General features: G+C 43.6%; 2 protein-coding genes across 2 annotated transcripts in view; one reads left to right on the forward strand and one right to left on the reverse strand.

Moving 5' to 3' along the window:
- The first annotated feature begins 509 nt into the window (after window positions 1–509).
- sema4e (semaphorin 4e) lies at window positions 510–8,526 on the forward strand. Its single transcript, XM_062428910.1, has 15 exons — window positions 510–855; window positions 2,587–2,900; window positions 3,050–3,195; window positions 4,119–4,181; window positions 4,260–4,358; window positions 4,462–4,561; window positions 4,658–4,768; window positions 4,866–5,017; window positions 5,207–5,385; window positions 5,501–5,657; window positions 5,819–6,041; window positions 6,139–6,254; window positions 6,370–6,527; window positions 6,617–6,669; window positions 6,769–8,526. The coding sequence occupies exons 2-15, from the start codon at window positions 2,792–2,794 to the stop codon at window positions 7,431–7,433; spliced, it is 2,331 nt and encodes a 776-aa protein (XP_062284894.1). The 5' UTR covers window positions 510–855; window positions 2,587–2,791; the 3' UTR covers window positions 7,434–8,526.
- Window positions 8,490–12,369, reverse strand: part of cactin — an 8,379-nt gene continuing 4,499 nt past the window's right edge. The window contains exons 6-10 of the mRNA XM_062428909.1: window positions 10,832–10,946; window positions 10,484–10,676; window positions 10,219–10,341; window positions 9,634–9,992; window positions 8,490–9,208 (exon numbers count right to left, since the gene is read on the reverse strand). Of these exons, the coding sequence (XP_062284893.1) occupies window positions 8,718–9,208; window positions 9,634–9,992; window positions 10,219–10,341; window positions 10,484–10,676; window positions 10,832–10,946 (1,281 nt within the window). The 3' untranslated portion in view covers window positions 8,490–8,717. The remainder of the gene's footprint in view (window positions 9,209–9,633; window positions 9,993–10,218; window positions 10,342–10,483; window positions 10,677–10,831; window positions 10,947–12,369) is intronic.

Genomic DNA, 12,369 nt, shown 5'->3' on the forward strand with positions numbered 1-12,369 from the left:
AATTATCTGTATTTTTTTCATGTTCATAGTTGTCTAATTTAATTTTCTCGTGAAGTTAACTTTTAAATTGTTCTGGTACATTTGGTCGTCAAGTTTACTGAGGTGCGCTGTAGCAGGGTGAGGTGGGGCTAATTAAAGACTAGGAGCTGAATGAGTTGTCCCTGTGGTAGCCTTTATGAGCTGCTTATGCCATAAACTTAATCAAGGTTTAACATAGCATTTTCTGTAAGAGTTCAGTTCAAAACAGATCCAGCAGATTCCAGACTAAGCATTTATTTATCCATATTGCTGATCTAGTTTGCTCAAGGAAAATGACCAAATCAACTAAATTGAGCAGTTGCACTGCTTCTGTAGACATTACGGTAGCCTAAAGGCGCTCGTTCGGCTTTGATTCGATGCCGCCATAATTGCTGCAGTACCTGCGCAAATGAATTTAAAAGGCGGCTGGCTTGAACATGGTTTTCGCAAACAGCGGCTCTCACTTAATCACGTCTCAAAACGCTCTTCTCGAAAGGAAACGCTCTGGTGCGGTGTAACGGGAAAAAAACAACAGCGACGCAGCCATGTCCGGTGAAGGATGAAAAAGTTTCCGCCGTCATTCAACGTTCAGCCTTGAAGGAAACCGCAAGCTAAAGCGAATCGGAGTTTCACATCTCTGCAACACGTTGGGCATCAGCAAACTAGTCGTGTGGGGTTTTTTTTACACTGTCCATGCGTATATTAATATTATGAATTAGTCCGACTACCCACCAGCTTGTTAACGAGGAGTTAGTGGTTTAAAAACAACGTTTAAACAGGTGTTGGGACTATTTCTTTAATGGACGCTTCAACCGTCTTGGGCGTGTCAGTGCGCAGGTAAGTGATAAACGTTGATTTGTATCTGTCGTTTAACCTGCTTGAGCTAATGGTTGACTGTTTTTAGGCGGTTTTGGCTTAAATCCATCGCTCAAAATAACTTTAAATAACAAAATATACCTATAAAAATTAAAACAAGCCACTAGCCTACTAGTAAATTGTTCCGAGCTTCATGTGTAACCTCAAAAACAGATTTTACACTTGTCAGTGCGTTTTGCTCTTGCTGGCTGACATTTATCGCATAAATCTGAAAGACAAGGTGTATGCAAACTGGTATTGGGTGAAGCTGGCTTTGGCCCCAGGGCAAAATATGTGAAACATGTTATCAGGGCTGCATTCTCTGACATGCCGCAGCAAATCAGTAAAATACAGCACACGTCTCTTGGGAAAGAGGGAGGCACACACCCATTTAGCAGGTTGTAGTAATACCAGTGGACAAAGTCACAAGAAACCGCAGATGTTACTGTTACTACATGCATGGCCGTAGCTACCATTGAGGACACCGAGGTCATGTCCTCGGTATTTTTTTCTTGAAGTTTCGTTTAATTGTGAAGTGAAAATAGTCGACCGTCACACGACACATACTTCCAGATACCGCTGCCATGTCAAAACAAAAGTAGTCGGCTATAACCAGCGGCGGAGTGATTCCTTGAAATCCACCGGGAATTGTTTCACTGGCCCGAATGTTATGTCGCAACTGGTTTCCAATTTAACTGGTTTCCTTACAGAACAGCTCCAGCTGTGTTGCGCTTCCGTCTGCAGATTCGTCACAAATTCACAAATATACACAGCATATTACTAGAGATTTTTATGTCGCAGTTATATAGTGCTCACTTCCAGAAAAAATATTTGCTGCAGTAGATGTAGTAGTGAACTGCGACTTGAAAATAGCCAGAAATATGTTGTCTACATTTGTGAATTGGACATGACCCGATGTTGCAAACTGTTCATTCATTGGACGAGCCCTTTTCTCCCAGCAGGCCGTGCTCCATTCCACATTTTAAGAACAAACAAAGAAAATAATATATTGCAGTTATAATTTTTAAAGATACAACCATGGAAGTTGTAGAATACTGAAATAGGAGTTGATTTAAGTTGCAAAATTGGAAGTGATAAGAAAGAACTGAACCACAAAAGTGACCATGACTAAGAAATGCACAGCAAGAAAGTGGTATAAATACATCATGTATTACTTTTATCTATTACATAGCTTGAGGTTTTCTTTTTGACCTCGGTATTTGAAAAATCCTGGCTACGGCCTTGACTACATGGTAAGTAAAGGAGAAGCAAGGGGGGGAGTCAAACCAACATGTTTCCTGTTCGTGTTTGCAAAACATGACTTGAAACTCGAAACCTAGTTTCAAAAGTTGCTCTCTCATCTCCACCAGACTTTGGCATTCTCTATGAATCTCTCATTGTGTGCTAGTGTTTGGTGCTGCAGGAGAGCTGAGGTTGACATCCCTGCACCCTGCTGAATGCCTTTCATGGCACTGCATTAACATCACTATGGCACTGACAGAATTACTGCCGTGCTGACTTTAGCTCACTCTGCCCTTTCTGGCCATTCCGCTACTTTTATGCTTTATTTTTAAGCAAATCTTAAATGTTTCTCATCACATCTCATTTCCCCCTTTGTTTGGTGCTTTGCCATACATATTTGAAGGTTTTGGTCTGTCAGATCCCCTTTCTGGTGAATTGATTGTGATATCCATGCAACCTTGTCTCTTTCAGCTCTCCTCTGCTTTGTTTCTTCGGTCTGTGCCATCCATCTCATCATGGACAGCCTGCTGAGCGGGGCCAGTAAAGGGGCCAGTGCCCTTCAGTTAGTAAAGACCTCATCGCGTCATAGAAGCCACTCGCTGCCTTTACCCCTGTACGACTGACTGTTACAGAAACAATAAAGCTTAAATTCCTCTTAGACTCAAACAAAGGAGCCATGCATCCGCTGCTGTCCCTCGGTGTCTTTTGGCTGCTGCCCCTGGCCTTGACACTGGGAGAAGACTCACCATTGGACTGTATCCCACGCAGAACTGTGCTCTATAATAGTGAGTGTTGCTATCTGTCTTGTGTAACTTTTGGCTTACAGTTTTACAATCGATTGCATCCTCTATGGTTTGAATTTGGACAGACTTATTGGGAAACAGGATTTAGTCACTGGTGATAGTATAGTTAATCATGTATATGCTGTCTCCAGGGGATAATGCTCACCTGTTTCATGAGGAGGGTGTGTTCAACTACTCGACCATGCTGCTGAGAGAGGACCTGGGTCTGCTAATGCTGGGTGCCAGGGAGGCAGTGTATGCTCTGGACCTTAACAATGTCTCCAAGAAACTTGCTTCGGTAATAACACCTTTGTTTACGTTGTAGTTAAGGCCTGCCCTGCTGTGGAGCAGTGCCAGTCAACTTTCTTATCAAGGCTTTCTTGGCCAAGGGTTATATTTTTAAGAACAAACTTGCGTGTCACTCTAGACTCTGAGCTCTGTGTGGTTAAACACATCCTGTGACTAACCAGACCGTTCTTTTTTAGGTTAGTAACACTCTACACAGCACAAAAAACATCCAGCTTTATTAAAAGTTTTACATTTTTTTGGATTTTTAACTGATGTGTCTCCACCTAAGTTACACTTTTGCAGTTTTATCGTTACATAGTATGGGCTCGACTCAACTCTATTCTACTCAACTCTCCTTGCTTTATTCCTCTGGATATTGTTTTCCATTATAGATATCAATGCAGGGCTTGGTTTGCAGGGATGACCGTTGTTGATTGGTCAAACACACACAGTATTGTAGCTTCAACTTGTGTACCACTTCATTCATAAAAGAAGGAAGTACTCATGTATTGATTTAAGACAAGGGGAGGACATTTCTCTTCTTTGATAATGTTAAAACTAAAGGCTTTGTTGCCAGCCTCCCAACTCGTTTTAAAATAGACAAGATAAAAAGTGAGAGTGAGAGAGCCTGGTATTGAGAGGACTGCCGTTTTTTCACATAACTTTATAGTATCAGCTCAGCTTGCTTGGAACCTCCAAAAAAGTAGACACTTGCCTGATGGAAAACCAAAAAAGGCGAGTAAAGTTGAGTCAAGCCGGTAATACATAATGGAAAAATGGCTTTACAGTACAAAGATATGTCTACCTGCTCCTCTAAACTTCTGTTGTCCTAACAACTGCTTTTATGCTCTAACGACGGGTGTAAAAGATGTTACATTTATCTGTTTTTATAACTGAAAAAGTGTGTAACTAAAACTGTTTTCACTCGTTTAGGTGAAATGGGAAGTGACAGACAAACAAAAAACCGACTGTAAAAACAAAGGGAAAGATCTTGAGGTGAGTCAGTTTAAATATTAACAAATTGATTGCATACTGAGCATATGTAGTCATCACTTTTTTAACATCCATTTACAGACGGAGTGTAAAAACTATATCAGAACCCTGCATAAGATGGATGATAACAGGATGTATGTTTGTGGAACCAATGCTTTTGATCCAGAGTGTGACTACATGGTGAGTCATAGCGCTCCCTCTGTGTTAATATTTCATGCTGTACATTGAAGCAAATTCATAACAACAACAAAAAGTACCAGGATTAAACAATGTGTTTGTGCAGTCATACGTGGATGGAATCCTGACTCTGGAGAAAAAAATAGAGGATGGGAAAGGGAAGTGTCCATTTGATCCTTTCCAGAGATATGCCTCTATCGTGGTTGGTGAGTAGCAATTACACAACAGTATGAGACCATAGGGAAGAAGTTTAACGCAACCAAATGTTTACATATGTATCTCTGTGCTTGCTGTCTTGCCAGATGACAGCCTGTACTCAGCCACGTCAATGAATTTCCTGGGCTCTGAACCCGTCCTGATGCGCAACTCTGATACCTCCATACGCACTGAGTTCAAAAGTTCCTGGCTCAATGGTAAGATGAGAGAAGATGCTACGTTCATGCAAGGTTTTTGCCACCTTGGTGATCGTAGCGGAGTCAAAGTTCATCTTTTTCCATCTTCCTTTGTCAGAGCCCAACTTTGTTTCCATGGCTCAGATGCCGGAGAGTGAGAAAAGTTATCAGGGAGATGATGACAAGGTTTACCTGTTCTTCAGTGAGACAGCTGTGGAGTGCGACTGTTACAACAAACTGGTGGTCTCCCGTGTGGCCCGTGTCTGCAAGGTGAAAACAGTCTAGCATGCACACACTTTTTTTTTCACAGCTCTAGTTCCCAACGTTATGTTAACATATAAATAGCACTTCCTCAGCTGCTCTTTTTCCACCCTTTCCGCTGCATGATTGTACAGACCGTTTGTCTCCATGTTTTTCCACTTGTCTGTGCGGCATTATGATGTCTTTATGTTCTCCCAGGGAGACGTGGGAGGTCTGAGGACTTTACAGAAGAAATGGACATCCTTCCTGAAGGCCAGGATGGACTGCCCAGTGCTGGAGTCCCAGCTTCCCTACATTATCCAAGACTCTTACCGCTGGTGTGACCTCCAGCAGCCCTGGAAGGACTGTTTGTTCTTTGCCATCTTCACACCACAGTCGTACGTTTGATATAAAAAAATATGTCTGTATCAGAAGGGGGAAGGTTTCTTTCTTTTTAATGGTCTGTGGTGCTCCACTTAGCTCACAGTTTCTTTGTTTGTGTTTGTGCTTCAGGGACACATCAGGCCTGTCGGCAGTGTGTGTGTACCGCGTGTCTGACATCAGCAGAGTGTTTGCAGAGGGCAAGTATAAGTCTCCAGTCACCGTAGAAACCTCTTTTGTTAAGTGGGTCATGTATAGCGGAGAAGTCCCCGTCCCTCGGCCCGGAGCTGTGAGTTTTCCCACTATTCAGCGTGTGTGCATGTATTAGAAACAATGAGAAATCTCAAAAGGCAACTTTTTTTACCAGTGGCCGAGCAGGAAGCTGATTCCTTTTGTACTCTGACACTGTTGTTCTCCCTTTTCTCTTTCCTTCCCCACTTCCCCTGCCAGTGTATAGACAATGCAGCTCGTAAAGAGGGCATAAAAGTGTCTCTGGATCTCCCAGACCGGACCCTTCAATTTATCAAAGATAAGCCCCTCATGGACCATGTCATCCAGCCAATAGGCGAGAAGCCTCTACTAGTGCGAAAGGGGGCTACATTTACATGCATCATAGTCAACCAAGCGCAGGCGGCAGATGGAAACAAGTACCACGTGATGTTCGTAGGCACAGGTGTTGTACCTGAACACTGTTGTCGCTGCTTTCTTTAACTTAAAACATACGTGTCAGCATCTAAATGTAACATGTTTCTATCTTTTTATATAAAAAGAGGAAGGCACCATTCTGAAAGCTGTGAACTATGATGGAGAAATGTTCATCATAGAAGAAGTACAACTCTTCAAGCCCCCAGAGCCAATCAAGATTCTGAAATTTTCCAACGTCACGGTAATTCAAAGCTCTAGTATAGCCAAATAAATGGCTTTAAATGACGGTTTCTTATAAATTACAGTATCTCTGTCATGGCTTTGTGTTTGTGTGTTATGGATCGAAAATTGTACAGGGTCAGCTATATGCAGGCTCAGACTACGGTGCAGTGCAGATACCACTAGCCACCTGTGGGAGATCCCTTTCCTGTATGGACTGTGTTTTAGCCAGGGACCCATACTGTGGCTGGGACAAAGTTGCTGGAAAATGTGTCGCCCTTTCTGATGCACAAAGGTAGGCGGCTGTCCTATCATATGAAGCAAGTTGTGTTGAATGTCAGATGAATCCAAACGAAATTTAAATGATCGTGTCTTTTGCTTTAGTGAACTAATCCAAAGTGTGAAAGATGGAAATGCCACTCTCTGCCCAGGAGCTGGTGAGTGCACACTGCGTCATTTGTACATATTTTTTCTGACTGGAAAAAAACATATTTAGGTCATTTGTGGGTCATTGTGAACCTCTGTTTTGCTTTTAGACCCTGTGAAACCTGTGAATCAGATCATCTGGCCAGGTGGCAACCTGAAGCTCCATTGCCCTTCGCCCTCCAACTTGGCAAATATCATGTGGCAGCAGGACGACCGCTCTCTCAGCTTTTCACCTCTCATTCTGCATCAACCGGATGGACTGCTCATCCTCAACGCATCATACTCCAATGCTGGTCGGTATCGGTGCGTGTCTGTGGAACGCTCCAAAGTCGCTGAGTACACAACCACCATTGCAGAGTACCAGGTCAACGTAGACCCAGATGCTGGCAAGGATGGACACAGATTTGGTCCCCAGCCTCAGAGGGGTGGCCCCTCTGTGGCTGGACTGCAGGCTGTAGTCGGGCTGCTAGTGGTTTCTATTCTTGCCCTTTTGGCCTGGAACTTTTACAAAGGCCACCTACCTCTGCCCTGGGAATGCAGAAACAAGAATAGAGAGCAATCCCAGCAGTCCCATGAGCAGGGGGATCTCAACGCCACTGTGACCAAGGGGCCTGCATTAGCAGAAGACAAACCACTGGTGTCTGGAGCAGACAACGGCAGCCGTAATAACAACCACACTGATGGAGAGGTGGGATTCAGTGCCGCAGAGGGGGAGAACGCCCCAGAAGTTTCCCTTCCATCTCTGCAGTTTATAGATGATGAGTCAGAAATTTGAAAATGACCAGTACATTATAATCCTCACAGCGAGAATCTCCCAAACTGTTTGTTTCCAGGCAGATGGACTGGATTAATCAATTCTAGTGAAATTGAAATCTCAATTTATGGGGCATTCACTAAGAGTATAAAAATATTCAAAGTGGTTCGGAGTTTGTTTTGAGAGACTATAAATTGTTGAGACTGAATACACCAAAACATCGTATAATTAGTTTTGTTTTATAACAGATGGAGAGACTCTTGAATTCCTGCTTTACATTTACATGTCTTTTCTATTACAATTGTAGGTGCATTTTGTAAAATGTGTTTTAATGAAAAATATTTGCTACTAAATTTAGATTTATATTTTACAGACTGGTATGATATTCACAGGGAATGTAATTTAAAATTGAGCCATTTAATCTCTAACCACTAGCAGCAAAGATTTTAGTTTTATAGTATTAAACCTTTTCTACCTGTTCCTTGTGTTGTTCAAATGTATCCAAATACAGCAGCCAGGATTTACTAGTTTTCAGCAAGACCAGACTTGCCAAGAATGTGAAACACAGTGTGAATGTTACCAGCTGTTATGAATAATCTTTGAGCTGATGTGTATGATGGATCAGTTTTTGAAGTTGAAGTCTCTTTTTTAAGTCAGCACTTTTCACAGAGAAATCGTTCGCCAGGTTTGAAACTCCTCCATTTGAAAACTGTTTTTATTCATGGCAGCCTCTTTATGTTCCAACACTTTGGTCCAGACCAAATATCTTGACAACTGCTGGATAGATTACTGTGAAATTTGGTACATACATTTGTGGTCCCTAGGTTATGAATTGTAATAACTTCAAACTCCTGACTTTGTATTTAGTGCCATCATCTGTTCACAATGTTAGATTTATGACCAAATACCTGCAAAACTCATGACTTTGCCATCAGCCTCTCATGTACTTGTTTTGGTGCTCATTAGCAAATGTTTGCATGCTAACATGCTAAATTAACACAGTGAACATAGTAAACATTACTTTCTACACTTTTACTTTGTTGTTAATAAATTGTGTGCCCAAAACACACTTCAGCATATGGTACAAAGGAGAAAAAAATCTTTAATGTGTAATTTTCAGACTACATTACAAAATGACCTTTTCAGACAGTACAGAGTGATTTGTAGCTAACAATCTGATTTTTGGTGGAAAAGCATTACAACAATACAACAAAGGACATTGACTGTACAGCCTCAATAATATAACGTCTGTGGTTAAAACACAATGACTGGTGTCCTGGTCCATCTTGGTTGGTATGGTGCCTCTTATCTCCTGTAGCGGTACCTCTTGAAGTGGAACCACAGCTGGAAGATCCCATTGGCGAACTGGCAGCGGAAGCCGTGTCGGTGTGAGTACTCCCACTCTCTGTTTACGATCTTGAAGGCAATGTCTTCGTACGGAGGGCCAGCATGGAACCTTAAAATCCCAAAGTCCTTGTTGTCAGGACTGGGTTCCAGGAAGTACTGCGGGGTGGAACGCTTGTCGATCAGATCTGGGTAGAAGATGTTGAACTTGTAACCCTGGACAATTTTGGGCGGAGGGTTGTCGAAGTCATAATGGGTCTGGTTGTATTTGTTCCACTCGAAGCCTGTGTGGACCCTGTTGAAGAAGCGGGGTTTCCTGGGGCGGTATTTGTCTGCCCACAGGTACATCTTCCCCGTGACGGGAATCTCCACGCTGAACTGGGCCTCATCGTTGCCCATGCCCTCTTTGGCACGACGTACGAAGGCGTCCTCTGCGCTCTCGTTGGCGTCGCCTGACAGACAGACAGACAGAGAAGATGTCAAAGAAACATCTGTATCACATTAATACAATCAACATTTCGTACAACTAAGATTGGCTTCATCAACATATTTACTGCTGGAAACTTACTGAAACCCTCAGAAAAGACACATTATCATGGATCCCGCTGCTTTTTTTGGGAAAGACTCCTCCTACCCTGCCTCTGATTGGCGTACCCTGATATTCTTACCCTCACCAATCTCACTACACGCCTAAACCTAACCAATCTAAGCAACAAAGGCAACGAGTACTATCCAATCAGAGGCAGAGTAGGGCAGGTCCTGCAAGAAAAGGATCCATAATAATGTTTCTGCATGTTGGTTATCAGACCCAGAATGTACTAGAGATGCAAACTCTGACTTACAGGCTCTTTGTGTGAGTGTGTGCGTGGACTCATACCTGTGACCTGTAGCTGTCTGCGGGCTAGTTGCAGCCTGTGTGTGTCCTCTTCAGGGGTGATTGTGTGTGTGTCCAGCGGCAGCTCTGAGGACGTGAGCAGCGTGGGGCTGTAGCGGCCTGAGTCGTACTCCGCCTGGCTCTGTTGGATCAGATCCTCCTCAGTCAACACAGCCTCCACCACCTCACCCTTGTCCTCGTCCTCCTTCTTGTCACTCTTGTCTTCTCCATCCTCGTCTTCATTCGCGTTTCCTGCTCTAGAACTGGACGGTCCTGCCTCCTCCTCGTCCTCTTCTTCGCTTCTTTTGTTTTTTGTGGCGGAGGAAGATGACTGACCTGGTTCTTCTTCTGCCCTTTCCCTGCTGTTGGGAAAAATATTTGGTGTTAATTTCTGTAAGTGACGAGTCAGTGCAACCAAGTTTTGTATTTACTTTTTTTAGCTTCATATACACAGCTTCAAAAAATGGAAAAAAAGGAGAAGTGAGAATTAAGAAGAATCTCGCTCTCTGTTCCTGGTTGAGGCACCAGTTTCCCACACTTTCAATGAGGATGTGTGCAGGGCAGTGCAGTCATTTGAGAGCAACTTACTTGTCTTCATCACTCCTCGGCTCCTCTTTGATGATGGGGAACAAAGGTTCACTCTCTACTCCTTGTTCCTGTTTCAGCTTGAACAGCTTCTGACGCAACACATCCTGGTGTCGCTCTCTCAACCTGCAACACAAAGTTGTATTTATATTTACACATCAGTTTTCACTAGCTGCCCACATAGCTTCTTTTGATGCATTTAGCATTAGCATTCAAATCAGCATTTTATTGCTACAGCAGAATCTGGTGGGCGTCCCCACATTGGTACCTGGCTCTTGCCATGTAGACTCTGACTTGCTGCAGCAGACTCTCCCAGTAACCGATGTCAAGATTAGATCCTCCTGCCCGAATCTTCCCCTCAATGTTCAGGTGCAGCGCCTGCAGCTGGCTGTATGTTTTTCCTTTGAACACCGTCTGGACGTCAATGCTCACTGCAGTGTTGATGCCCTCACGACGATCACCTGAAGATTCAAAAAGACAAAAAGAAAAGAAAAATGTGAAATGTAGGTCAGGCAAAATGATTTGACAGATGAGCACAGGTGCAGATGTAACAACAAGAGCAGGAGGTAAAGAAGCAGAGCATCTACCTATGATAGAAAATGAGGAAACGGTGTACCTGGTCCTTTCCCAGAGGCCTCCAGTTTTCTCAGTTTGCTGATCTCGTCCTCAGTGATGGTGGTCATGTCTCTCCAGAAGTCCACGTTCTTGCCTTGCTCCAACTCCATATACACCTGTAACAAAAATAATAATAATAATAATAATAATTAAAGCCGCAAGCGGCGATGGCGGGCCATCGCTCACCCATGCCACCGCGGGGCCTGAGGCATGGCGGGGCTGTGGCGTGAAGCAGAAAGTGAGAAAAAACGTGGAAGGAGGCCAAAAATGCAATGTTTCGTTCATCCAGTAGGGGGCAGTCACAGGTAGTTACACATATGGTCTGGTGTGTTCAGGGCGGCCACTCATCAGTCATGTTATGAGAGGTTGATGGTTCATCCACCAGGGGGCAGTAGAGTGTAACAAAACACAAGCGGTTGCGTTCAGGGTGGGACAGTGATTACACATGTGAAGTTTTGTGGAAATCGCACAATGATGATGTAAAATATGGCACTTCCTGTTTCCACTAGGGGGCGACACGAGTGAGATCGCCTATGAGCGAATGGAGACGTTGAGGTCGGCACCCTGGACCTGTGTACCAATTTTCATGATGATACGAGTTCAATAAAGCCATCAAAAAGCCAAACGTATTTTCATGGCGAGGAATTGATGGTAGTCACGCCCCCACAGGGACGCCATTACTCGTAGCTTCACAGTGTTCATAAAGTAGCTTCACCAACTGGTTCTGCATGTTTTAGAAGTGGAATGAAGTTGCTGGGGTCAACTGTATTTTTCATGAATTTAAGTTCACTTCCTGTTACCACCGGGGGCGCTATGAGTTACGTGGGAAGTTAATATATCGGGACGTTCAGGGCGGAGCCATCATCATGTCCAGCAAGTTTGAAGCTGATTGGATGAAGTATGTGGGCGTGACAGCCACTCGTATGTACATGGCGAGCACGCCAAAGTTAGTTGAGCCCTGGCAGACACGCCCTTTGACCTACGGATGCGCAGAGCACAACTTAAGCTCAGCTAGGTCTGGAGATGTTGCGTACCTAATTTGAACTTGATCGGGCGAACGCTGTGGGAGGAGTTAATTTTAGGCGGGAAGAATCAAAACCAAAATGGCCGACTTCCTGTTGGGTTGAGGTCAAGAGGCTTTTTTGCATATGTGGGTATAATACATATGTGTACCGAATTTTGTGAGCATAGGACAAAGTTAGCAAAATTCCCTATGGGCATTTTTGGACTTTGTAGGGGGCGCTATTCCGCCATTCTGCGTCGACCATGTGCGACCACCCAAAAATATCGAATTTCGGATGAGGCCGGACGTCCGTGCAAAAGTATAAGCATTTTCGCATTTGGGAAAGGGGCGAAATTGGGGCACGAAATGTCGGAAGAATAATAATAATAATAATAATAATAATAATAATAAACATTACAATTTCAATATAGCATTTTTCCCCGGGGGTCTTCCATACCACATGATTACTTGATTACTTGATTACTTTGGGGTCACTTGCATGTTGGGGCATGAACGAATTTCAATAGGGCTTTCGC

Source organism: Scomber scombrus, chromosome 11, assembly GCF_963691925.1.
Source record: "Scomber scombrus chromosome 11, fScoSco1.1, whole genome shotgun sequence".
Taxonomy (NCBI): domain Eukaryota; kingdom Metazoa; phylum Chordata; class Actinopteri; order Scombriformes; family Scombridae; genus Scomber; species Scomber scombrus.